This window comes from Calypte anna, chromosome 19, assembly GCF_003957555.1.
Source record: "Calypte anna isolate BGI_N300 chromosome 19, bCalAnn1_v1.p, whole genome shotgun sequence".
Classification (NCBI taxonomy): Eukaryota; Metazoa; Chordata; class Aves; order Apodiformes; family Trochilidae; genus Calypte; species Calypte anna.
This window is the reverse complement of record NC_044264.1, coordinates 5,455,126-5,481,266: the sequence shown is the minus strand read 5'-3', so window position 1 is coordinate 5,481,266 and position 26,141 is coordinate 5,455,126. Positions and strand designations below refer to the sequence as shown.

The window sequence follows — 26,141 nt, the reverse complement described above, 5'->3', positions numbered from 1 at the left end:
CTTTGGTCAAGGCAACAACCTAGGATTAGTCCTCGAATTCTTTTGAAGCTTGGGATTTTTTGCTTGGTTTTTCAAGTGACCCACCAGCAGCCTTACAAAAAGGGAGTTTCTCCACGTGGAGCCCTGGGTTTCTTTTCAACTGCAGCCCCACAAGGTTACCTGGTGTTTAATGCAGGGCCAGGCTTTCTAACCACGTTTTACACATCCTGAAACAAGCAGCAACTCTCAGAGGGTGAGCAGAACCAGCTGGATCCTCTGCCCAGCCAGTGATGCTGGTTGGAAAGCCTGGGTTGTCCTTGCCTTGAGTGTCCTTTCCCACCAGGAATGGTCCCAAGGTGCAGGAAGGAATCAGCTGCATCCGCCAGGGATCCCAGAGCCAGGAGGTGCAGCTCCCAGTCCTGCTGGCAATCGATAGGAAGTGCAGTGAAACCCTTAATGAAATTTCAGCCTAAGAGCCTATTGATTGTGTATTTTCTTTAAAAATGTATATGAATGGGAGAGAGGCTTTGGGGAGGAGAAGCCAGGGAAGGGGAGGGGAGAGGAAACCCAACATCAGCCGCTGCTGGAGATGGGTGAACGTGGTTTGTCCAGGGGAACCTGCTCTGAGCAGGGGGCTCCAGCTTCTTGGGGAGCACAAATTCATCCTCAAAACCCCCCTGGGAAGGGAAATCATGGCTGGCCAGAGGCAGGAGGGGGGATGTGTGTTCACCCAAAATCTTCACAAAACCAGTGATGATGAAAGCAAGAAGAGAAGCCAAGAATCCATGCCCTGGTCGTGCCTCTTAGCACTTGTGCAAATCCTCCTTGCCCCGTGCTTCACGTTGCTCCCTAAACACCAAAACACCAAAACCACCTAAACACCAAAAAAAGAGGCTCAGGAAGACACTGAGATCTTCTGCTTTGGGGGCTTTGGGAGGAAGGGAAAGCAAACAGTGTGTGGCTGCACAACAGCCCTGCAACCAACCTCCCTCTTGGCTTCTGCACCCTCCCAGTGTCCCCAAACCACCTGCTCCCCAAATCCCCCAAGGGCTGCGTGGTCAGAGGGTGGCAAGGCAGCCTACTAAATAAATAAATATATAATAATAAAGAACCCTTTCCCCCCCCTCCCCCCCTCCACCCCTTACATAACCAGCATTGTCTTAATCCTACAGGTGCTTCACAGAAGTGAAAAAGGATTTGTTCCTCCAGCAAATCCTTTTTTTTTTTCCTTTTTTTTTTTTTTTTTTTTTTTTTTGGTGAGTCATCCTTAGCCACCCGTGGCCACGCTGGGGGGGGGGGGGGGGGTGTGTGGGGGCTCCACAGGGTACAGGAGGAGGCAGCCTGCAGTAATGTGACCCCTGACTAAATCACTTAAACCTCTCCAGGCTTCAGTTCCCCTGCGGGTAAGATACGGATTAGAAAATAATGTCCTGACCCCCTTGGCAGAGGAAGGTGCTCCAAGATGGGCTCTATAAATATGTCAGCAGGACAGCGCAGGCCAGCACTGGAGCTGCCCCACAAACTCCTGGCTGGAGCCCACCCTGACCATGCAGCCTCGGGGATGTGGGGGGTGCGGGGGAACCACCCCAAATCCCCTCAGTTCTGAGATTTGGGGCTGGGAGAGGAAAATGCTGCTTTAGGGCATAAGGGTGTCCTCTCAACACTTGGGAATCTGGAGAGGTTTGAAGTGCCCTCTGAGGATTTGGGGGGTGTCCTTCAGGGGTTCGGGGAGCTCTCCGAGGCTTCGGGGTGCCTTGGGGGGATTTGGGGAGATCTGAGAGATTTGGGGTGCTCTCATGGTCACGCTGCCCCAGCCCGGGCAGTGGGGTGGGAGGGGATGGGTGACCCCAACCGCGGGGTGCAACCCCCACTCAGGGGATCCCGACCCGGTGGGCTGAGCCCAATTTGCGGCTGAGCCGTGCCCGGAGGTGCGGAACGGGACCCCCGGTGGGGCCGGGCGGGGCCCTTTAAGGCAGCGGGCGGTGGGAGGGGCGGAGGCGGTGTTGCCGGGCGGTGCGGGGGGCGGCCGGGCAGTGCCGGCCCCCCGAGCCCAACCGAACCGAGCTGCGCCGGGGGCAGCGAGCAGCAGGGCCGGGTGAGCGCATCCCTCCGGTACCGGGGGGGCGGCCGCGTTCGGTGGCGGGGGAAGAAGGGGGGGGGAGGTCCCTTGTTTTCCTGGTTATTCCCCCCTTCCACCGTTTAGGAGCGGAACCCCCTCCCCAAGGCTGGGGGGAGGGTGCCCGCTTGCAACGGGACCGAGGAGCTTCCCCCCCCTCCCCATCCCCCGCCGCCTCGGGGAGGGTCGGGAGGAGCCGGGGGAGCCACCCCCTCCCCAAGCCGCCGTGCTTGGGGCTCCGCACGGGAGGGCCGGGGGCTGCTGATGCCTCCCCCCCCCGCTTCCATCCCCCGGCTGGTTCCCTCCCCCTCCCGGTGAGCATCGCCGCCCCGGGCCCCGGGAAGGGGGGAACGACAGGGGCGGTGCTGGGGCCGCCCCGGGGCAGTCACGGCTTCGGGGGCAGCTGCTGGGAGGTGGAGGGGGGGGGGCTCACCGGCTCCCGGCTGGATCCTGGGGATCAGGGATGCTCTGGAGGGGGACACGAGCAGCGCGCAGGACCCCGCATGGATGCTCTCTATTTTATTTTATTTTTGAATTATTTTTTTTAAGCATTATTGTTTGCCGGGGCTGTGCAAGGGGGCTGCAGGGCCTCCCTCCCCCCTTCGTGCTCCCCCTCACTTCCCCCAGCCGGGTTCTGCCAAAGAACAGAGCAGCACCGGGGCAGCCGCTGCCCAAAATTCCCCGGGGGACTTCGGGGACACCCGTGGGGCAACTGCAGGTCCTGAACTTCCTCCAGTGCTGCCTCCTGTGAAGGCCTTTGGGAAACAGAGGAACCTTCTCCGGGGCCTTTCTGCTTCGTCCTTCTCTCTGCTGATGCTGAGATCCATCAGAACCAGGGCTCAAGGATGCAGTGTGCCTTAAGGAGATGCTCTGGGTTCAATTGTGCTCACGCCGTGGCTTGACCGTGTACAACTCTGCCTTCCAGGCCCCTTTGAGGTGATGTGGTCCTTCATTCCAGTAGAGAAATTCATCATTTGAAGTTATGTGCTTGACCTGGAAGAACCACGTCGCTGGCACCTTGGGGACCCTGTGAGCTGGAACGGGAGAAGAGGTAAAACTGCCCTGCCCCAAATCCCTGGGATTTGGACCTGCTGCTGCTTTGGTGGATGACTCAAACTTCCCTTCCATCATTTTTAGTTTGGCTTGTTGGGAGAGGGTTGGAAAAGGACCATAGTTGCAATGTTGGGCATCTGGGGCTGTGCTTCTCAATAGGGACCATGCTCCTAAACCACATGGACACCTCCAAAATGTTCAGCCCCTTGGGGCCCTTGGCCATCGTGGTTGCACAGACGGGTGGTTGTGTGTTGCCAGGAGATGTGCTTAGATGGGATGGTGAGTGCACTTGGACCTCCACTCTTGTGTTCCTCAGTGATGCTTCAGAGTCTGCTTGTTGCTGTAGTGCTGCAGTGAGGCCCTGAGTGGCCACTGAATCATCTCTTTTTCAAAAAAAGTTGCATAATTCATGCAGAGATGGTCCAGCCTGTGTTTGAGAAGGGTGTGGGCTTGCCTGCTGCTGTTTGGTGTCACTCCTAAGCTGACCATTGTTCAACTTGACAGCTATGGAATAAGTCAGTCCTGGGGGCCACAGCATAGAGCTTCCTCTGTCCTGTTCAGGGCAAGGCTTTGGGTTTCAATTTGCCACTTTCCTGGAGGTATTTAGAGGTGTAGATGTGGTGTTTAGGGACATGGTTTAGTAGCAGACTTGGCAGTGCTGGGTAAATGGTTGGACTTGATGGTCTTAAAGGCCTTTTCCAGCCCAAGTGACTCTGTGATTTGATGGTTCCCCTTGGTTGGTTCAGGGTTGCTTGCTGCAGTTACCTCTTCTGGCTGCTACTCTTGACCACCAGGTCTGTCCCCTCCTCTCCTAGGCTGGTGGGAGCACATCTTATGCACCCTCATGACAGGATGATCTTCTCCAACCTCCTCATGTCCTTCCTCCTTAAGGCTAAATCACCCATCCCTTCAAGATGAGGATGTTGCTGGCTAGTGCCCTTCCCCTTCCTCCTCTTCCTCTTCCCCAGGGCAGACAGAGAAACCCCATGATGGTTGCACATCTGCTGCTCTTGCTGAATCAGGCAGCCTGGGGTACACCAGGGCAGTGCTGCCCTCCCTGCTCTTCTCCATCCCCAAGGCCAGCAGAGCCTCTCCTGGCAGCATTCCCATCCCAGCCTGGATGCCCTCACTTGCCCTCAGATGGTGTCCCTGCCTGGGGATGCCAGTGAGGTGATGGGATAAGGGTTGGAGACTTGTGCCTGGCTTAGTGTTCTGCTTCCTCTTCTGAGCAAAAAAAGCTGGAAAAGGGAAACTGAGGCTGTGGTGAGCTCCTGGCATGCTCTCCCAGCTCCCAGGAACTGCAGGTTGGTATCCCTGCCTGGCTTCCAGAGGAGGAGGAGTTATCCCTAAAGGAAAAAAAAACAAAACCCTGCATCCCAGACCTGCTGTTTGATAAAGGGAAACCTGAAGGGCTTGGAGAATCTGCTTGGTGCTGACTGCAGGGTCCCCAGCTGCTGACTGCAGGGTCCAGGTTTGGGGGAGACTCAGCTGTGTCCATCAGTGTCTGCAGATGCTCACCATGCATCAGAGAGGAGGGACTGGGAGATGTGTGTCCATTCCAGGGTCCCATCAGGAGGACAGGAGAAGGTTTGTGCCCCTGCTACACCCAGCAGCATTTGGCACCCAGGGCAGAGAGGGGCTGTGATGGGACCTGGGAAGGAAGGCTGGTGGAGAAGTTGGACACAGACCATAAATCCCTGCTGTAGGGTTGTGGCCACCATGCTGGGTAGGAAGCAGTGCCTGCCCAGGAGCAACCCTGCACAGCAAAGGGGAAAAGAGATATTTGAGGTTGAATCTGCAGCCATAATGGGGTGTTTTGGCATCATCTAGGTTTTTTGGGGAGGAAAATACAGTGTGTGTGTGTGGGGGGGGGAGGGGAGAAATGTTTTAAAGCCCACTGGAATTTTTATGAGGTGTTTTGCTTAATATACCACTTAAGCAATTAGCAATGATTGTACCAGTCCTGGGGAAGGCACTGGATAGAATTGAATTCCCCCAGCTCAGATACCATTAGGCAGCAGTTTGGTGCTGGTTGCAGGTGGGTATGAGGCAGCAGTGATGTGTGTGGGGAGTTAAGAGCTGCAGAGGAAAAAAAAAAAAGAACACAAAAGGAACTAAAATAAAATCTCCTACAGACCTAGGTAACTTTAGCCCATATTTGTTCCCTGAAAAAACTGAAAAACCATTTGGGGGGTTTTTTTTCTGATGAAGGGGATGCCCAGCCAGGTGAGAGGCACATCCATGGTTGTACTGGACCACAACTTTGCATCCTGCACCCCTGATCTCCCCAGACCCACCCAGGAACCCCTTCATGCCACAGCCATCTAGCAGGGCTGGGTGATTCTCTTTCAAAGAGTTTGCCCTTCTTTTGGGAACAACCCTTGGGTTGGCTTTTCCTTTAAATCCCGGGCGTTTTGGGATTCCACATCCAATCCAGGGGTGATGTGAGAGCAGCCAAAGCTCCCGTTATTTGGGATGTCTGCATCAGGGAAGGGTTTGCCCCAAGGGAGCAGGTCAGTGGTTAATATATAACATGTGTGCATGACACTGTGCACCCTCCTGCTGCCTGGCACCCCGGGGAAGGGGGGAGATCTGGCCTGGAGGTGGATGTGCAAATGGTTTTACAAGGAGAGGAAGCCAAGAGGAGGAGGAGGAGAAGGAGGAGGAGAAGGAGGGTTTTGCTGTGGGCTGAGGGGCGGAAGGAAATGTAGGCTTAGCCAGGGAAATGTGAGATTGCTTGGTTGGGGACAGGGCTTTGGCTGCTCCTCCTGGGAGGCTCTGCTATTGTGGTGGTTAAAAATAGACTTTGGACTGGTGAATTTTCTGTGGGAAGCTCCCTGGCTGGAGACAGGCAGGTGAGGTGACACCCCAGTGAGAGGGAAGGGACAGCAGCCTCTCATCTCCTCTACCAAAAGCTCTTTATTATTATTATTATTATTATTATTATTATTATTATTATTATTAATTTTATTTGGGGGGAGAGGGCACCCAGGAGGTGTCTTTGTTCAATTTTCAGGCACATCATTCTCTCCCAAGCTCCCAGCTGCATGCGTGATGCCCAGCTGAAGCCATGCTTTGCACAGCATCACTGCAGTGTCACCTCCCACAGGTGACATTGTCACCCAAGGGGTAACACACCTGCACACCCACATCAGCAGCATGCAGAGTGGTTTTGGGGATGCTCCAGCCCTGCACGTGGGGCTGCCTGGGAGCTGGATGGAATTACTCAGGGAAGAGATTATCTAAGATCCAAAGGATCTTGTCTGTTAACTTGTCTCTGTTTTCCAGCAGCTGTCAGCATGGGAGGGAAAATGTACCCTGGGGAGCTTTTTTTCCCCCCTGTGTAATTGGCACTGGTGAGGCCACACCTTGAATCCTGAGACCAGTTTTGGGCCCCTCCTAACAAGAAGGATATTGAGGGGCTGGAGGATGTCCAGAGAAGGGCAGTGGAGTTGGGAAAGGGTCTGGAGCACAAGGAGAAGGGTCTGGAGAACTTATGAGGAATGGCTGAGGGAGCTGGGGGTGTTCAGCATGGAGAAAAGGAGGCTGAGGGGAGAGCTTCTCCCTCTCCATCACTCCCTGAAGGAGGCTGGAGCTGGGGGGGTTTGGTCTCTTCTACCTAGTAACAAATGATAGAAAAAGAGGAAAATGGTCTCAAGTTGTGCCAGGGGAAGTTCATGTTGGAGACTGGGAATAATTCCTTCATGGAAGAGGCTGTCAGACCCTGGCCCAGGCTGCCCAGGTCAGTGGTGGGGTCCCCATAAGACTGGTTTATTTGTGGGTGCATCTGTTCTGTGGGGTTGGCACTCAGAGCTGGGGGGATGCTGTCATCTGTGCAAGAGGGGGGGGGAAAAAAAAAGGTCATTTTGTACCCTGAAACCCTGCCCTGGAAAATGGCCATCCAGCACTGCTGGGTGCTTTAGGGGCATCTGTTTTAAGAGCTGCTGCAGCTGGAGGGTTCCCTCATTGGGCAGCAGAAAAAAACCCCAAGAAGCCTTTTCATTTCTGGGCTCCAGATGACAGGAGGACCCTGTGGGGTCCTGTCTGGGCAGAGAGTCAGAGTGTGCATTTAATGGTGGGGCTTGGTTCAAAGAAAGTGGTTTGACCATAAAATTTGAGGCTAAAATGTTGTTCAATTAATATTTCAGTGGGCTGGACAGTAAATGAGAGGAACAAGATGGTTTCCATTCTACCTGATTGAGACAGCCTGTCTGATTTGAGATCCATGGGGTATAGGGAGTGGAGCAGAGAAGAACACAGAGAGCAATCAACTTCTCCTACCCTGTGTGGGGATGGGAAGTGGGTCTGGAGGGATGTGTAATGCACATGGGCAGATAACTTCTGCTTTTTTTGCTCCATGGCTTCCTCTTCTTAAGCTCAGCTTCTGGGGCTGGTTAAAGCTCTAATGGGTCTTGAGGGCTGGGAAGGATCCTTGAGGAGGTGGCAAAGGAAACCTCTGGGAGGAGGACACTTGGTCTTGACATGTTTCAGGTGCCTGTGGTGGAAGGGGGGGATGGCAGCTCCAGGGCTGGTGTTTCCCCATCCCTTTGGGCTTGCCCAGCAAGATCATAGAATCCCAGAATTATACTGGTTGGAAAAGATCAAGTCTAACCATTAACCCAGCCCTGCCAAGCCCACCACTAAACCCTGTCCCTCAGCACCATCTCCAGATGATTTACTTGCTTCTCTTCTGCCTTCAGCTCTGTGCCCCAAATCCCCAAGGCAGATCCCATCCCAGTTTAGCTTTTTTTCCCAGCTGGAGTGTCTTGCCAGCTGCCAGAGGACCTGCATTCCTGCCAGGGGACCTTCCTGCCTGCCAGGAGCATCACCTCTCAGCCCGCTGCTGCCTGGGGGGGCTGGGTTGGTGCTGAGGAGGTATCACCTTGCTTTCCATCCTGCTCGTGACTCGGGGATCTCCTCTGGCCCAGCAGGCTGAGCTCAGCTGCTTTTCAGGGGGAGCAGGTGCTGGGTTTCCTCACGCCCTTCCCTCGGGATCACCAGCCAGGGTTTTGAGTGGCATCAATCTTGCTGGAAGGGGACAGCCAGGACCAAGCTGGGGACATCCTTCCCCACCAGCCAGGGCTTCCTTGCACCCCTCTCTATCCCAGATCTTCCTCTCCTGCCCTTCCCTGCTCCCTGCCAGGCACATGCTTGACCCCAGGAGCTCTCCCGTGCAGGCAGGGATGGGGGGGATGCAGGCAGGGATAGGGGGGGATGCAGGCAGGGATGTGGGGGGGATGCAGGCAGGGATAGGGGGGGGATGCAGGCAGGGATAGGGAGGGGATGCAGGCAGGGGTAGGGAGGGGATGCAGGCAGGGGTAGGGAGGGGATGCAGGCAGGGATAGAGGGGGGATGCAGGCAGGGATAGAGGGGGGATGCAGGCAGGGATAGAGGGGGGATGCAGGCAGGGATAGGGGGGGATGCAGGCAGGGATAGGGGGTGCAGGCAGGGATGGAAGTGTTCAGACAGGGCAGTAGTTTTTTTCCCATTGAATTTGGATCGCTCTGGCCCAGCCTGGCTGCGCTGCCCCCGGCGGAAGGGAACCAGCTCTTTATTAGGGTTGTTTCTTTAAATAAAGCCGCGGGAGCGGGTGCTGGGCTGGCTGTTCCGGCTGTCCCGTGACCGGGTTGGGGTTATTAACACCTCGTTAGGTGCTGGTTCCTTCCCATGTCCTCTGGTTCAGCAAGTTCGGGTGGCTTTGTCCTTTGTCATTTACTCCCAGACTCCTGCTTCACCGGAGAATTTTTTTTATTATTATTTTTTTTTAATCCATGGTGTCTTGCACAGTTTAAATTTAATTTCTTCTTGAAGACTCTCAGATGTCTCTACTGGTGTGTGCCACACGTGTCCCCATGCCGGGGTGGCAGCTTTGCTGGGAGAGGCTGTCAGAGCATCCCTGATGGTGCCTGCCTCTTGGCTGAGATTGCAGCCTGGGTTTCCACTTGGCTGATTCCCAGAAATTCTAGTTGGTTTGGTTTGGTTTGGGTTTTTTTCCCTCCCTTCTTAAACCTTGACTCGCTGTCCTGGGTGACAGTGGCAGCAGGGGACAGCCCTGCCCTGGGAGGTGCCTGGGGACTCCTGGGGGGGTGGGTTTGAGCCCATCACCAGCCTGATGGCTTGGTTGCCACTCAACAAACCTCGTTGTCTACATCCATGCATCTGTCCCCTGGTGTCATCAGGGACCTGAGACTGTGTCCCCTGAGCCAGTTCTGGATGCAGCAGATAACACCTCCAGAGGGATCTGTCTCCTTCAAAGGTACCCAGGAGCACATTGCAACCCTGGGTGGGATGGGCTGGAAGCAGATGGCCCTTGCTTTCCAAAAAAAAAAAAAAAAAAAATAGTGGCAGACTTGCTGCTTATTTTCATCTCGAGCTGATTTTCATCTCCCCTTCCACCTCTCTGCCTGGGGATGGTGTCTGTGGCACGAGAAGTTATTTCAAGAAGTGGGGCAGGGCTGTTGGAGGGAAGCAGAGATGAAAGGTAAATCTACAGAGCCAGATTGGAGCCTGTTTCCCACAGAAATCAGGTGAATAGATGGGTGCTGGGGTGGCAATAGCTCTGTGGTCCCAGGGAGCTCCCCCAGCCCCCCCCCTCCTACTCCCAGCCACCACCTTGAGGTCCCACCCAGGGGCTCCCAGACCTGGAGATGTGGCACAGGGTTAATAATCCCCCCTCTGCCTCCTCAGCCCTGCCAGCTGTCTCTCCTCTAGGCTTCATTTTTATAAATTGGCCTTTTAAAGTCTTGTCATCCCCTTGCAGATGAAAGGAAGATGCTGTGAAGCCTCCACGTGCCTGTCTCCAGCCTGGCTGTAGTGCCTGGGTGATGAGGCTTTTTGTTTGGGATGTTATCTTTTCTGAAGTGCCCTCTTTTCTTCTTCTAGTTCTTCTTTTGTCTTTCTTTCTTCCTGAATCTCTCAGAGTCTATTGCATCTTGGCTTGCCACCCTTTGGGTTTGGGCAGGTCCTGCTCTCTAGCACTGCTCCCCTCTGGAGAGATGGATGGGGAAGGAGATATCATCTCCCCCCATCCTTGATGGGGAGAAACAACACCAGCAAATCCCTGGAGCTCATTGCCTGGGACAGAAATAAGCTGCTCCCTTCTGGCAGATGCAATTAAACACTGTGGGGCTTTCTCTCTCTGCTCTTTTCCCTTTGGACTCCTTCCCTGACTCTCACCATCCCTTCTGATCAGCAGGGAATCATCTCCCTTTTCTCCCCAAGCCCAGATACTCCTGGCTCGTTGTTTGTTGTGTTGGGGCAGCTCCTGGAGGGTTGGGGTGTGTGGAGCTGGGACTGTGAATTTTAAAGCTGCTGCTGCAAGCTGAGCCTTTAAATTCTCTGCTTGGTGATGGATGGATAAGTGGTAATTGCATTTGCTGGGTGGGTAACAAACAGCTTTGCATTTTCTGCTGCTTCCCTGCTTTCTCTTGGGAAAATTCAGACACTGTTCCTAAACTGCAGGGATGGGTTTTTTCCCTGTGATCCCCGGGAGCAGGACCCACTTGTCTCTCAAGGAAAGGCCTGTGATGCCAGGGAGAGCCTCAGCAGGGATGTCTGCAGGGGCTGAAGCTCTGCCAAGGACTGGTGACAGCAGTATGGGACATGAGGGGCAGCATCTGAGCATCCCAAGTGCCCAGCAGCATCACTTTCCCAAATATGCCACCCATATAAGAGAACATGGAACAGAGACCCTGCTGAATGGAAAGCTGTTGGGGACATGTCCTGCTGGAGATGTGACCAGGCTTGGCCATGGCAGGGGGACAGCAGAACAGTGGCTGCCCCAGTGTCTGCCTGGCTGTGGAAGGTCTGAGTGATAAATCCTGGGAACTGAGTGGCTTTGGCAGAGCTCTGGGCTCATCTTTGCCACCCAAACCAACAGGATCTGTGTGTCTTAAAAAAAACCCAACAAAACACAAAAAACCCCCAAAAAACAAAAACCAAGCAAACAAAAAAACCCCCAAAACACAAAATTGCAAAGAATCAGGGCAGAAACAGGGATGGAGAAGGACCAGCTGCTGCCCTGGGCCTCCCAGTGCTCTCATACCCTGGGGGGGAGCAGCTGCTGTGCCCAGGTGGGACACATGGGCCAGAGAAATCCTCAAGGTGAATCCTCCTGGGCTCCTCCAGTTGGGGACTCCTTAGTGGCTTTATGAGAAATCAATAATCCTGTTGTGGGGTTGTAATTGTAAAATAAGTACAATTTATGGCTGCTGCCAGGACCAAGGTTTTTTCTTTTTTTTTTTTTTTTTTTTTTCACAAGGTTTGTTTTTTCTTTTTTTTTTTTCCAGCCTATGAGGTGGAGGGGAAATGGCACAAAACCTCTTCCCCACAGCATGTCCCTTCTCACTGGGGCCACAACCTGCTTCTACATCCCTGGCAGTGGCCAGGTTGGATGGGGCTTGGAGCACCCTGGGCTGGTGGGAGGTGTCCTTGCCCATGGCAGGGGGGTTGGACCTTGATGATCTTTAAGGTCCCTTCCAACCCAAACCATTCCAGGATTCTATGGTGATCCTCACCCATGGAGGGCTTGGCTGTGCAGGGTGGTGTCTCTGGTGGTGTCCAAGGCTCACAGTGTCCCCTTGTCCCCCCAGCCCTCCGGCAGATGGAATGGGGCAGCCATGAACGGCGATGCCCTGTGCCAGGAGCCCTCCTCCCCACTCCCCGACTGGAGGGAGTTCTGTGAGCTGCACGCCCAGGCAGCCGCCGTCGACTTCGCCCAAAAGTTCTGCCAATTCCTGAAGGAAAACCCCCACTACGACACCCCCGGGGCAGAGACTTCCTTTTCCCACCATTTCGCCGCCAACTTCTTGGATATCTTCAGCCTGGAGGTCAGCAGGGTTTTCGTCTCCGACTCCCCCACCAAGTACAACATCGTCCCCTTCGTGGGCTTGCAGAACTGCCACGTCCCTTACGGGCGGGAGGTCACCCCGAGGAAGGAGGAGACTTCCACGGAATCCTTGGATAGCATGGACACCCCGTTGGGTGCCGGGCGGTACCTGAGCCCGGTGCAGCAGGTCCAGGCCCGTAAAGTCTCTTCCTACGGCCAATCCCGCAGCTCGGAGGACGTCTCCGTCCATGCTGCCACCAAACCCAAGTTCAAGAAAGGTTTTTCCTTGAGGAACATGAGTTTGTGCGTGGTGGATGGCATGAAGGAGATGTGGCACCGCAAGGCCTCTCCGGAACCGGGAACCGAAGCTGCCCCGGCTGGCCGGAGAGCTGAGAGGGACCCGTGGCCAGCTGGGAGCAAAGAGCCCGGAGACCCCCGGGAGAAATGGACCCACAAGCTACGTCTGTCCAAGGTGCCCTCCTCCAAGGTGGAGCTGGTGGACATCCAGAGGGAAGGGACCCTGCGTTACATGGTGGCCGATGACACGAACTGTGTGGGGAGCTCCCAGTGGCAGAAGTGCCGCCTCCTGCTCAGGAAAGCTGTGAAGGTGGAAGGGGAGAGGTTCCTCCTGGAGTTTTATGTCCCTCCCAAGGTAAATCCTGGTTTTTCATTGCTGTTGGTTTACTCAGCAGCTGGAGAAGGAGGTTGGGCTTTGTTTGAGGGTTTTTTTTTCTGATTTTCTGCTGCTGAGCTGGGGGGTTCCTCCTGGAATCTTACATCCCTCCAAAGGTAAATCCTGGCTTTTTGTTGCTGTTGTTTCACTCAGAAGCTGGAGGAGGAGGTTGGGCTTTGTTTGAAGTTTTATTTTTTCTGATTTTCTGCTGCTGAGCTGGGAGGAAATCCAGCTCTGGTCCACAGTGGGTTTGGTGCTGAGCTGCAAACAGAGGAGGCAGAGGATGGGTGAAACCCATCCAACCTGCAAGCCCCAACCCCAGGTATGGCTTCTCCTTCCCCAAAGCCCCTGGAAGGGATGCTGAAGCCTCTCCCTGGTCCTTTGGTTCCCAAATAGATCAATCCTGGTGGTAAAGCTCCTTCTCCCATCAAGATGTGGGGTGTCCAGGCCATCCAGAGGGTTTTTTCTCTTCCTGAGTTATTGCAGAGATGTGCTGGACCAGTGGCTCAGGCAACAGCAGTCGGGCTGGGATTTCTGCCTGGACTTGGTGCTTTAGGTCCAATTTCTGAAAGCTTTTTTTTTCTTTCCTTATAAAAAGCCTTAAAATTCCCATCCATTTGGAATAATTTTGTTTGTGCAAGGCTACCCTCAGTGGTGGGAGAGACAGAAAGTGCTGGTTTAGCCCTCTGGGGAAGGAGCTCCCTTACCATGGATGAGTTTTGCAGCTCTCCCAGACAATCCCAGCTACTTCCCCTCCTCAGTAGAGAAGCACTGATTATTAATTATTATTATTATTATTACCACCAATATCACTTTTTCTTGCCTGACTCTTTTCTTCTTCTGTAGTTTCAATGAAAGCTTCAAACCCAGGACCTGGCTGTCATTGCAGCATGTCCTTGATGTGTCCCCCCTCCTCTTTCCACATCCATCCTCCCACGTGCAACGCAGGGAAATGCTGTCCCTGCTTTCCTGAGGGAAGGGCTGAGCAGTGGAGCCATTTGAAACGAGGCTTAGGAGACCTTCAGTCTCCTTGCTTGGGACCATCTTGGCTCCTGGGCTGAGCAAAGGGATGAGTTGTGCTACCAAACCCTCCCGTCTGGCTGTGCCTGCTCTGTGCCATGCATCCTGCTCCTCCAAAAAGAACAGGGCAAATAGTAAGTTGTTCCCTGAGGAACAAGCTCTGGGTGCTGGTAACAAAATTTCGGGTTATTTAAATACCTAGAGAAGAAAAAAACCTCATTTATTTCATCTTCTCCAGGACTTTTCTGCTTTTTTTCAGTCTCCACTGGGCCAACACAAGCCACCCTGTGGCTCTGGCTCTGTGGATCTCAGTGTGTTCCAAACCTCTGGTAACCCTCAGCTTGGGACAAGGATGGATTTCTACATTATACTTGGACAGTAGGACAGGTTTTATTTTTAAACACCATTCTCTATTTTTCTGAGGCCAAAATCCAGCTGGGCACTGTTGGTTTGTCCATGTCCATGTCATTTGAGAGAGAGCTCATGGAGATTTTATTTTTTTTTTTAGTGTATCTTGATTTGCCTCTAAAAATCAATATTGAAATGATTTTCTGGCAACTTTTCTGAGCACTGTCAGCTCTCCTGTTGTCATCACACCCTGCTTTGGTTTAAGCCTTTCTCCCCTCATCCCATCTTCCTTTCCATCTGGCAAACAAGTCAGCTGTAAAAGTGGCACCAGGCTGGCACAGCTGGATGAAAACAACATTTTGCTTCAGCAGCCCAGGCATTTGTATTTGCCTCCAAAAATGACATTCATGTCTTTTAAATTGCTGAAGGGCAGAGCCAGGCCAGAGAAGACCCTTCTTGGCTTCACCAGTGAATTAACACCGGATTTGCTTTCAAAGCAGCTGCCTCCTCCTTCCTGACCTTCCTCCCTGCAAATACCAAGAGGAAAACATCCTCCAGGGCAGGGCTGGTGGAAATTAAACCTCCTGATGGAGAAAAAGCAGCTCCTATTCTCTCTTGGATGTATTTTCTCTTTATTTCTTTATTGCAACCCAGTGCTCATCACCAGCTTCATCCCACCCCGTGCACCTGAGGCACCAGGTGAAGGTTTTGGGACTCAGTCCCATCTCTGCTTCCCACAGCCACCATGCTCCAAATCCGAGCAGCTCCACAGGCTCCTTGGGGGGGATTTGTTATAATTAAAAGAAATATCTGGGGAATTTGTTGCTGAGCAGAGATTTCAAGTGGGAGGCAGCAGGTCCTGCCCTTGCATCAAGCCTCAAGCGGGTGCCGAGGCACCCTGGAGGAAATTAATTTTTCTTTCTTTTAATGTAATTAAAATTCCCTGCCTGGCTCAGGCTGCTCTGTTGGAGCTTCTCAGATGAAATGCTGCTCCTCAGCTGGATAAAGGGGGTGTTCTGCACCCTCGGGGAGCACATCAGCATCAGGAGAGGGTTTGTAAGGGAGAGAAATGAGTGGTCCTGGCAGGGTGGGAGACTCAGCCTGTGCTGGAGCAAGGAAGAGGTTTGGCAGTGAAATGCTGCAGTCTCCCTCTCCTCCACTGGGCCTCCTCTTCATTTAATTAAAAGTGCTTGGAGTTATCAGGCACATGAGGGAAATCAATGCTTGCTTTTTTTTTTTTTTTTTTTTTTATCCCCCCCTTTGTTTTAACCGTGCGAGCTGAGCTGTGATCTTGCCCCTCGGAGACCCCCCCTGTGTTGTCCCCTGGGAGAGGATGATTCAATTGAGTGACTTTGGTTTGTCTTTTTTTAATTTATTGATTTCTTTTAATAATAATTTTAATTTTTTTTTTCCCCCTAGGCTTCCAAGCCCAAGGTGAGCATCCCACTGTCAGCCATCATCGAGGTCCGCACCACCATGCCCTTGGAGATGCCTGACAAGGACAACACCTTTGTCCTGAAGGTGAGGGCAAGGTCATCCAGCCCCTGCCATGGGAGTGCTCAGTCCCCAAGGAGATCATTGCTTTAGTTTTTGGAGCTGAGAGCACTGAGGCTCCCCCTGGGATCCTTGTCTCCCCTCCCAAATGACACAACCTCCACCTGATGCCCAGGTAGCTTGGGGATCAGGCTGTTTGCTTGGCTTTTACCATGGGGTTTTGCTTCTCTGTGTCACCAGGAGATGGGTTAAATTAGTGTTCAGAGACAACCTGCAAGGGGAAACACTCTTTGGTGGGACTGGCTGTGGTTTTGTGACTGCCACTGCCCTGGATCTGTGGCACGTGGTGGCCTTTTCGTATACATAAGGTGATGGGAAGAGCTATGTGGGGCCACAGTCATGGCTGAATCAACCTGTTTCCAAGCTTAGAAAACTGGGAAAACAGAGGGAAAAAATCCAGCTTGGCTTTGTAAAAGCCCCCATGCCTGGTGGGAAATTGCTCTCCACAAAACCCAGCTCCTTGTAAAGGTCCCACACTTTCTCCTGGCATCCTCCTCCAGGACATCTTCCTGCCCCAAGGACTTCTGCCTCTTCATCCTAACCTCTGCTGCAGTCAACACATTGGCTGTTGTCTTCTCTGCTTCAAAGACCAACCTCATGTGTCTTTTCTCCACCCCAAGGTCCTCCTCACTTTTCTTGCAGGCTCTGGAGCACAAAGCCTTTGTGGTGCCATAGCCAGGAGCTCATGGGAAGGATTGCTTCTCCTTTCTTCTTCCTCTTCACCCAGCCCAAGCTGATCCACTTGCTTTTTTTGTACCCTGATGGCCCTGTTGATGCCTCCATGGCTTGTGGGCTGGTGTAACCCCTTGGTGCTTTTTGCAGAACTGCTCCAGAGTTGGGGTTCCCCAGCCCAGTCACCCCTGGCAACTGGTGTGAGCCCAGAACTCACCCATGCCCCTGAGCTGGAGCATTCTCAGCTTTGACAGCTTCATTTGAATTCTTGCCTTATCCTCCAACACACTTGGAATGTGGTGTCACCCATGAATTGATCAGGCACCCTCCTTTGGCATTTGTCCTGGAGAGCAGCACACGTGGGGAGAGTCTGGGAGGGGAAGGAGCTTCTGAGCATTTCTCTCAGCTTTGACCATCAGCCATGGATAACCTGGTAACCAGCAACCACTGCTCATGGAATATGGCTCCTCAGCTGCTTGTCAGCATGTTTTCCAGATCTCACAAGCCTCATTTTAACAGTGCCTTGCTCCCCTGCTTCTTGGAGTGTCCCATCAGTGTCTCAAGTATGGCTGAGGCCAAGGATGTGGCATCTCCCCATCCCTGGGGATGGCCAGATGGATTTGACAGGGTTTGGTGGTGGCAGATCCCTGCTCTGGGGGATTCAGCTCTGGATTGTTCCTTGGGTGCCTGTGGAGGGCTGGTTTCTCTGGAGGAGGGCTCTGGGCTTGTCCTCTTCCCCTCTTCTCAAGCTGGACATGCTTTCTCCATCCCATTGCTGACAGCCCTGCAACTGCTTCTACCATTTCTTTAATTACCTTGAAGACCAAACCCTGCTGCTCTGCAAACATCTGATATTTTCCAGGTACCCCCCACCCAACTCTGCCCAGGGTGCTTGTCCTGCCCTGGGTTAATTGATTGCAATTGATCCTTTGAGTGACCCAAGGCAGCACCCAACCCATCTGCTGCTTCTCCCCTCCTGCCACCCCCCCTCAGCCTCTGCCCTCCCCTCCCAGCTGTCACACAGAATGCTTTTCCCCTGTTCCTGACATCCTTTGGTATTTATTGCTCACCTTCTGTCCCACCCCTCCTTGCTGGGACATCTTCCTGCCACCCTTTGGCATTCCCCTTTTTTGCTGGATTCACCAAGGGGCTGCAGCACCTCTGGGTGTTGGGGTATGGATTCGAGGGGTAAGAAAGGGAGCTGGGTGCTGTGGTTTCCCTGCTGCCTTCCCATGAGCAGAGCTGATGCTGGGCTTGATCCCAACCTTCACACTCAACTCTGCAGGCTACAAAGGATGGAAGAGCCCCTGCCTCATCCAGTGAGAGGCCACACTGGAATATTTTCTGCCAAGCTGCCTTAAAATTAGCAGGCAGCCTCTCCCCATCACCCATCAAACACCAAGCACATGCATTTTTTTTTTTTTTCCCATTGCACAAGCAGGCACTTGGAAAAACACCCAAGCCCTACACGTGCTTCCATTGCAAGCAGCCCTGCCTCCCACACCAGCTTCATGCAATGCCCTCAGAAAGCCAGAGAGACCCTTTTGCTCTGGTTCAACAAAATAAAGGGATGGGAAATCTTTGCTCCACCTCATGGCCCATGCATGGCCCCAGGAGAGCAGCTCAGGTCACTGCTGGGCCCCAAGCTCAGCTGCTGGGCACTGCTCCCTGCTTATTTTCAGGACAGGGATTCAGTTGTTTGTGATTGATTTAATTTGCTAGGAGGTTGTCTCAGCTGGCAATGTGATACCCTCCCAGAGTCAGGGCTGCCTGGCCAGCTCAGTAACACGATGTCCAAGGGCTCCAGGAGGGAAACCTGCCAGAGGTACCGTGCAGCATCACACAGGGTGACTCCCAAGTCTCCCAGCTCTACTGCCCCATAGCTGATCTGGGGCTTTTCTGGGTCCTCCTTGGCTCAGAGCTCCCTAGGATTTGCAATTTTCAAAGCTCTTTTGCATCTTGATGTTTATTTTTCATTTTTTTCCTGTTAAAGTAGTTTTCTCTCCCACCCTGTTGCAGTCAGAAGCCTCATGGCCCAGCAGGCAGAAAAGATGAGAGGAGAGGTTTTAAACTCCTGAGTTTCAGATTCTGGAAGGGTTTTGGGGTAGCAAGAGGGCAGCATGGATTTTTTACTCTACCTGTGCAGTTTTGGGGGGACACTGAGGCACCCCAGAAGCGAGGTTCCCCCAACACCACCAGCCAGGTGTGGGTTTGCCAGAGAGGCTGTAAACACCTTGCTGACAATGGTAGGGTGAAGAGGGGGGTTCCATCATGCCCCAGCTTTGTTCAGGGGTCACATTCAGGCACTCCAAAGCATCTCTTATGGGCCACCCCTGGGGATCTCTTTGCTGGGATGAGAAGGGACAATTTTCCTCCCTCCCTGTTCAACTGAGGTGTTAATAGCAGGGCTCTGGCAGGGTTGCAGGGTGTGCTTTGCCTCGGGGAGAGGGTTGGTAGGACCCCAGCCATGGCCTGATGCTGTCCCACATTCCCTGCAGGTGGAGAATGGAGCTGAGTACATCCTGGAGACCATTGACTCCCTGCAGAAACACTCCTGGGTGGCTGATATCCAGGACTGCATCGACCCTGGGTAAGATTTCATGGGGGGAAGGTGATGTGTGGGGGTCAGGCTCACCACCCAGTGTGGGTTATTTACCCCTGGTGTAATTTTTACTGCTTGGGTTGTTAGGGAAAGTCCCTCAGGCCCATCAGCAGAAGCCTGGGTGTCAGGGGTGCAGCCTTGCAGGGGGCTGGCAGCTCACATCTCCAGGGCACCCACAAAAGCAGCCCTCGATATGGGAAGCTCCTAACACCATCTGAAGCTTTTCTTCTACATCTGAGCTCTTTTCTATGCCTTCTCCCAGTCCAACATCCACAGAACATTTAAGATGCTGCTGGCTAAATCGATTTATGTTTCCATCACTGTGGTATCAATGCTGTCACTGGAGTCACAGCTCTGCCAAAACTTCTCATCTCCTTTTTCCATCAGCCAATGTGTTGCCTTATGCTGTTGGGAGGTTGGTGTGCCCAGCACTGCTGCCCTTCAGCTGGCTCAGACAGCCGTGGCCCCAGGCAGGCAGGATCAGCCCAGGTGCTCCTTGGCTTTGGGGAAACCCCAGTGCTGTCCTTGGCACCGTTTTGGAATGACAAGGTGTCCAAGCTTGCAGAGGTGAAAACCTTAAACAAACCTTGTTCCAGCACAGGTTTGGAGAGGGTCCAGCTGCCTCCAGGCTGGTTTTGCCCCCCTCCTGCTGGGATATTCAGATGCTGAATCTCACAGGGAGGATGCAGGGACTGCAGCTCTGCCCTTCTCCAGCTGCTTTTAAAAAAACATCCAGCAAGAAGAAAGGCTGAGGCTGTGCTGCTGGTTGAGGTGAGACTGGGAAACAGCCCTTTTTCCTCATGTTTTGGTGCTGTTTTCTCAGCCAGGGTCAGGGGCTTGCCCACCCCCTTCTCTACCTCCAGCAGCTTCCCAGCCTTTTCTGTTTGCTTCGCACCCAGCGCGCTCCCGCTTTGGCCTCCGGACGTGACTGTAAAGCAAATAATAATGAACTCCAGAGCAAATACTAATGAGCTGTTTAATACAGCGACACACACACACATGCTCACTGCCAAGAATGAATTTTCAATCAGCTCCTGATGCTTTTGCCAAGGGCTCCTTTGCTGGAGCTGCCGTGCCAGCACCCGTCGCGTTGGGTTTGTTGTGTTTTTTTTTTTTCCGTTCTGCCAAGCGTTGTTGGTTTGGGTTTCCTTCCTCCCTTCTTGTTTTTAACAGGCTGTAGCTGAGTGATTCCCAGTGGCTGCTTCACTTGCTGGCCACTAAATAATTCAGGGGCTCCCTCGCCAGCCGTTACCACTAAGGCAGCCACTTCCTTGCTGCCTGTGCCCACGTGGCCGTGGTTAAGCAAGAGAAGCTGAGTGGTTGTGGGGTTGTGCCAGCAGCCTGGCTAAAAATAGGCTGTGGAGCAAGTGGGATTATTATCTAAGAAAGGTGCTGAAGTCCCCAGGCAGGGAATGAGGTGGTAGGGATGCTCCCCGTGGGGGCTGTGCCCCAATCCTTACTCGCTTCCTGCTCGATGTCTTGCTCTAGGTGTCCCTGTTGGGTTTTTTTGGTGTCTTTTTGGGATGGAATTCCTGTGGGTTGGTGATTCTGTTGTGGAATTTCCTGCCTGGAGTGGAAGTTCAAACTGGGAGATGAAGAAGAAATTCTTTGGGGTGTGGAGGTGGTGAGACCCTGCCACAGGTTGCCCAGGGAAGCTGTGGCTGCTCCATCCCTGGTAGTGTTCCAGGCCAGGTTGGATGGGGCTTGGAGCAGCCTGGGCTGGTGGGAGGTGGCAGAGGGTTGGAACTGAGTGATCTTTAAGGTCCCTCCAACCCAAACCAGTCTGAAATTCTATGAAATTGGTAGTGGGGGTGTGTGTATCTGTGTGGGTGTCTTGCAAAGCAAAGCACTGAAGGTCAAGGTAACAAGTTGCCATCCAAACCAACACAGCTGGAGCAAAAATCTATAGTGTGACCCAGGCAGTGAGGGTTCAATACCCCACACAGTTTTTTCACCCCCAAAAAGCCACATTGTTTTCCAGCTGCTCTGCCTCTGGATGCTGTGGGTGCTTCTGTCCCTCAGGGAGGAAGCATTGGGATGTGCTCCCAGATCCCAGCTGGAATTTCATTTGGTTGTGTCCCCCGTGCAGAGGTGACCCTCACGCGTGTCTCTGCAGCGTGGTGGCCCACATGTGACTGCCTGCTCTGTGCTCTACCCCCAGGGACAGCGGGGATGACATCGAGCTGGCATCCTGTGCACAGGGAGCCTGCCTGCCAGGCAGAGTGTCCTCCTGCAGCTGCGAGTTCCTGGCTGATGGTAAGGACCTGTCTTTGGAAAAAACACCCCCCGAGGTGGCTGTGCATCTCCAGGTGCCAGCTCTGGGATCTGGGAAGGAGCCAGATCCCGCCAGCAATAAAGTGAAGGCTCCTGAAGTAGGTGTCTGTAGGAATGGATCTTCCTCTGCCCATTTTCTTCCTCTCCCTTGTGCTTGTCCCCACACCAGGAAGGTGTGTGTCCCCCTTGATGAAGACATCAGCATTGTTCCCATACATCCTGGTGCATGCAGGAAACTGAGCCCCTGGCTGCAGATGCTGGGGGTCCCTGAGTCCCTGCAGTTTCCACCTGCACAGCTCCATTTTGTTTCCATTCCATCCATGCCCCTCCTCCCAGCTGGACACAGTGCAGGCTGAAAGGGAGTTTCCTCAGCCATAACCCAGCCCTGAGATTCTCTGTGAGCCAAGGGTGCTCCAATATGGTTTCTTTCAGAGCAGGACAGCCCCCATGACAGCCTTGTTTGGTGATGCCAAGCCATGAGCCCTCTGCAAATTCCTTTCCAGATGTGCCCAGGCCACCAGACAGATGTCCCCTACCCAGCGCTCACAACCCCACCACAGCCACCACCATCCCTGCACCCCACGGCCGGGGCAGGGACTCCCTGGGGGAACTCCTCACCCACGTCCCACTGGAAAGCTTCCTGCAGACCCTGGAATCCTCCCCTGGCACAGGAGGACATCTCACAGGTAGCGGGGTGCAGGATGTGGCCCCAGCGCCTCGGTCCTGGGGGGCTGCACGGAGGGAGAGGAGGGAGGGGTGGGAGAGGGGGATGTCCGGGTGCTCCCTAAAAACTTTCTGTCCCTGTGGCCAGGGGAGGACAGCGAGGCAGAGGCAGAGATCAACCTCTCCAACTTCCCCTGGTTCCATGGGACTCTCTCCCGGATCAAGGCAGCTCAGTTGGTGCTTTTGGGGGGTGCCCGGAGCCACGGTTTGTTCGTCATCCGGCAGAGTGAAACGCGGCCAGGGGAGTACGTCCTGACCTTCAATTTCCAGGGGAAAGCAAAGGTGGGTGTCCTCTGCTTCTGTTGAATATCAGTGCCAGAGCCCCAGCAGCTTGGTGTGGTGACCCCAAACAGGGCAGCTCTGCAGGAGCTGCAACTCAGCAGGGCATCCCTTGGGGACCACCAAGAGCCCTCTGCACCCTGCTCAGCCCCACTGGCACTCTCTCAGCTGGATCAGTGCCTACCATGTAGCTGTAAGATTAAATCCTCTCAGGAGCCCAGGATAGCCTAGTGCATCATCATCCCCTGCCCTCTTCTTGTCCTCTCCATGTGCATTTTAGAGATGCATTTTAAAAAAACAACCCCCTTGTAGTTTTCTGTTGGGTCCCTTTTGTACCAGCAGGCACACATCATGGAGGGGGTTGAGATGTAACTGCCTGGTCTTGTCACCAGTCCTGCCAGGAGTTGTTCAGCTGTGCTGGAGGCTTCCCCAGGTTGTCTGTGTTGCCAGCATTGGTGACACAGCCCTCAGCCACCCTTCTCTCTCTGCTTCTGCATGGGTGATCATCACCAGGAGGAAACAACCTCCTCTTGGGGCTGCAGCAAGTGGGGTTTTGCAGGACGCATCCCGCACGGGAGACCCTCCAGGCCAGGCAGGGATAAAAATAACAACCCTGTGTTATCAGCAAACCTCCTTTGGCTCACCCACTGGTCCCCTGCCCCTGCAGCACCTCCGCCTGTCACTGAATGAGAGTGGGCAGTGCCATGTGCAGCACCTCTGGTTCCAGACCATCTTTGACATGCTGCGCCACTTCCACACCCATCCCATCCCTCTGGAATCAGGCGGAGCGGCCGACATCACCCTCCGGAGCTACGTGGTGGCCCAGAGCCCTCTGCCTGGTAAGAGCCAGGGCTGTTGGTGGCAGGGGAAGGGGTTACAGCTGCATGAGGGACCCCCAGGGTTCATCTTTGGGCTGGGATCCTGCGTGGATCCGAAAGGGATGAGCCCTGGAGGTTGCCACACCATCCTCCTCCTCCTTAAAGCTGTACATGTGGTTCTGGAGATGCCCCAAAGTGGGTGTTATCCTGTTGGAGGCGTGTTGGGAGGACCGTGTGGCAGCAAGGCAGTGCTGGGGTGACCTATGTGTCCCTGGCTATGGGTGCCAGTCCCCTGGCTTGGGCAGAGGGGTCTGTGGGGCTCAGAGCATCTCTTGTTCTGCTGGGAGAGGGTGTGCAAGGAGGGCTGGGGAAGGACAGGAGGGAGAGGGTCAGCAAGGGGGAGCGTGAGTGTGGGAAGGTGCCAGTGAGGGAAAGGAGAGGAGAGAGGAGAAAGAGGGAGAGGGAGAGGAGAGGGAGAGGAGAAGGGGAGAGGAGGGCAAAGAGTGCAGGGCTCAATCTCCTGTTTCCCTTGCAGACACCGTCCCCCCACCACCCCTACTGCCACAGCCGCCGGGCTGCCGGGTCGACCTGCCACCCCCCCACTACTTCTGCAGCACAGCACCTGCCGGCCCTCCAGCCCCCCCACCCACTGAGGGGGTGTCCGTGGCCCCCAGTGTCACCATCCCCGCTCCCTACCACCGTTTGGAGGGTGCCCTGGGCCCCCGGAACCGCAGCGACAGCACCGAGCGCCGGCCGGAGCCTCCCAGCACCAGTGCCGAGGATTACCATGACGCTGACGGTGCCCGGAGCAGGACCCGGGCTGTGGAAAACCAATATTCCTTCTACTGAACCACCCCGTGCCCAGGGGCTGGATGGCAAAAGGGAAAAAGGAGCATCCGTGCCCCTCCTCACTGCTGCACCAGCCTCGCCACCTCCTTCTGCCACCACCAGCAATCCAGCCGGGATGTCCTTGCTCCCTGCCGCTTCCAGGAGCTGTGTGAGTGGTGGGTGATGTCCTGTCTGGACCTGGCATCGACCCTTGAAGTCAGGGCAGCACTTGAGGGTTTGGGAGGCTGAAAGCCTCAGTGCCATTACAGAGCTTGCAGCCTCTTCCCCTTCCTTCTGGACCAAGAGCCAAGTGCCAAGGTTGAGCCGGGTTCCCTGCATCTCCTCCAGGAGAGGTGGCCCTGCTGGGATGGCACCACCAAGCTCCAAACCCAGGCACCTCAGCATGTTTCCCTCTGGGATGAGAGCCCAGCATGGGCAGCATCCCTTCTGGTACCAGCATCTTGCAAACCAGCTGCCCAAGGGTTCTGGTGTTTCAGGATGCCCGTGGGAAGTGTCAGACTCCCAAGTGGAAGCTGTTCTCGCACACGTGGATCTGTGCTCCTGAGGTGGCTGGGAGGCTTTATCCAGCTTGGCATTCAGGCTTCCTCTGGGACATGTGTTTCCCATCCTCTGCCAGGAGAAGTTTTTAATTAATTGCATTTGAGGAAGATTTTTTTTTTTCTCCCTGCTCTCCTGCCATTTCTGTTCTTTTGTCCTTTCCCTGCTGTACCTCCAGGAGAATCCCTGGAGAACCCCTTTACTTCCTCCCTCTCTTCCTCAGTTTTTCAAACCCGAAGCTTTCTGCAAGGCCATCAGCTCAGCCTTCTGCCTTTTCTCTACCACAGCCAAGTAATGTTTTCCACTGCTCAAGGCAAACCTTGAAAAAAAATGGCAACAGCCCTGCTTTGCATCACTTGTTAGTGCTTCAGGATGTCTCAGGGGGGGTCAGACAAGAGGTAGAAGGCTGCAGGTGCTCAAATGGGCTCCTGGGAATGAAAACATTAGATATCTTGGTAGATGCTCTTGAAGGCTATTTTTTTGTTGTTGTTGTTTCTTGGAGAAACAGGCCCAGGAAGAATGAAAGGGATGAGGAGGTGGGAGAGCCTCTGAACAGGCAGCTTTGCTTGCAGACAGCTGTGACAGTAGCATGTCCTTCTTGGTTTGCCTCATACAGCCTGTGTGCCCATCACTGGGACTCTTGGCTCCTCAAGTGGTGGCCAGGTTTGGGTGACAGAGCTAGCAGAACCTGAGCAAGGTAGATCTGAAGCATCTGGATGGGTCTCCAGATAGAGAAGACCCAGCTGGAAGTTACCACAGTGCAAAGAGAGGTGTGAGCCAAGTCACAACCTAACTGAAACCCCTTGAATTAGCCTGGTGGGTGGGCTTGGATTGAGTCAGATTATTGTTATTATTATTATTTTAGGTGCCTTCTTTCCTGAGCTAGCAAAGCATGTCCCCAGCTCTGGGGTCACTTGTCTCATCCCCCTCAGGAGGGCAGGGATGTTGTCCCGGAGGCTCTTTGCCTCTTCCCATGATGGGACAGCAGCCTTGCTGGCTGATGGGTGGATCCCATTCCTCTGCCAAATGCCACCTTCTCCCCAGATGTGGCCTTTCAGAGGGTAGCAAGGACCCTTTTTCTGGATGGGGTCTTTCTCCTTCCTCAGCACAGCTAAAACCCAGCCCAGAGGAGCCTGTGCAGCAGGCAGAGATGCTCTTGGTTGATGGGTTTAATACAGACCCTGCTTCCTCTGTGCACATGGTGAGTGAGGAGGGACCTCAGGATGTGGCACAGACATTGCCACTCTTGTTTGCCACCAGTGTCCCAGTGGGCCAGGTGGTTGAGGGTGGGAGCACTGCCTTACAGACCTTCAGAGTTTGGCTGATTGTTCACTTTCTGTGTCACAGGATAGGGAAGAGGAGGGGGAAGCAATGATCTGCAAGCAAAAATGTTAATTTGTAAATAGGGGAGAGTCTGGAAGAGTTTACTGTTCTGTAGAATAAATTAATTTTATTTAAAAAAAAAAGGGGGGGACTTGTTAAACAAATGGAAAACTCGAGTTCCAGTTTTAAAATAAAACCACTTGCAAAAAGGACAGCAATGAGCATGAGCTTGGAGCCTTGCTGGATTTGTTACATGAAAAAACAGACAGAGAAGGGAGGATGCTCTCATGTCACATGTGTGTGGACCTCATTGCTGTCTCAAGGCAGCTGGGGCTGGGCTGAGGCCACCCTTGCTTGATGGAGTGCACTGGGGATGGAGGAGAGGGGTATTTTTTTTTTACTTCTGAGCAGAGGGAGGTGGAGATTGTGTCCTGGTTGGGCAGGGCAGGGTTTCCTCTCCTCCCAATCTGTTCTTTCCTTTGCCTGGTTTGTTA

At 53.8% G+C, this 26,141-nt stretch overlaps 1 protein-coding gene across 2 annotated transcripts; it reads left to right on the top strand.

Annotated features, from left to right (window-relative positions):
- Positions 1 to 1,333: 1,333 nt before the first annotated feature.
- On the top strand, positions 1,334 to 25,862 carry SH2B2 (SH2B adaptor protein 2). Of its 2 annotated transcripts, none has more exons than XM_030462617.1 (10): positions 1,334 to 1,382; positions 3,021 to 3,146; positions 11,740 to 12,627; positions 15,436 to 15,537; positions 18,741 to 18,832; positions 21,006 to 21,100; positions 21,622 to 21,804; positions 21,930 to 22,123; positions 22,788 to 22,959; positions 23,474 to 25,862. In XM_030462617.1, exons 3-10 carry the CDS (start codon positions 11,767 to 11,769, stop codon positions 23,785 to 23,787), a joined length of 2,013 nt encoding a protein of 670 aa, XP_030318477.1. In that variant the 5' UTR covers positions 1,334 to 1,382; positions 3,021 to 3,146; positions 11,740 to 11,766; the 3' UTR covers positions 23,788 to 25,862. The 2 variants fall into 2 exon arrangements, with proteins under 2 accessions (XP_030318477.1, XP_030318476.1); XM_030462616.1 differs by lacking the exon at positions 1,334 to 1,382 and adding an exon at positions 2,012 to 2,074.
- The last annotated feature ends 279 nt before the right edge of the window (positions 25,863 to 26,141 follow it).

Coding starts and splice junctions, on each gene's coding strand:
- SH2B2 (XM_030462617.1), top strand. CDS start 11,767: ATGAACGGCGATGCCCTGTGCCAGGAGCCCTCCTCCCCACTCCCCGAC. Junction 12,628..15,435: donor AGTTTTATGTCCCTCCCAAG/GTAAATCCTGGT, acceptor TTTTCCCCCTAG/GCTTCCAAGCCCAAGGTGAG. Junction 22,960..23,473: donor GGCCCAGAGCCCTCTGCCTG/GTAAGAGCCAGG, acceptor TTTCCCTTGCAG/ACACCGTCCCCCCACCACCC.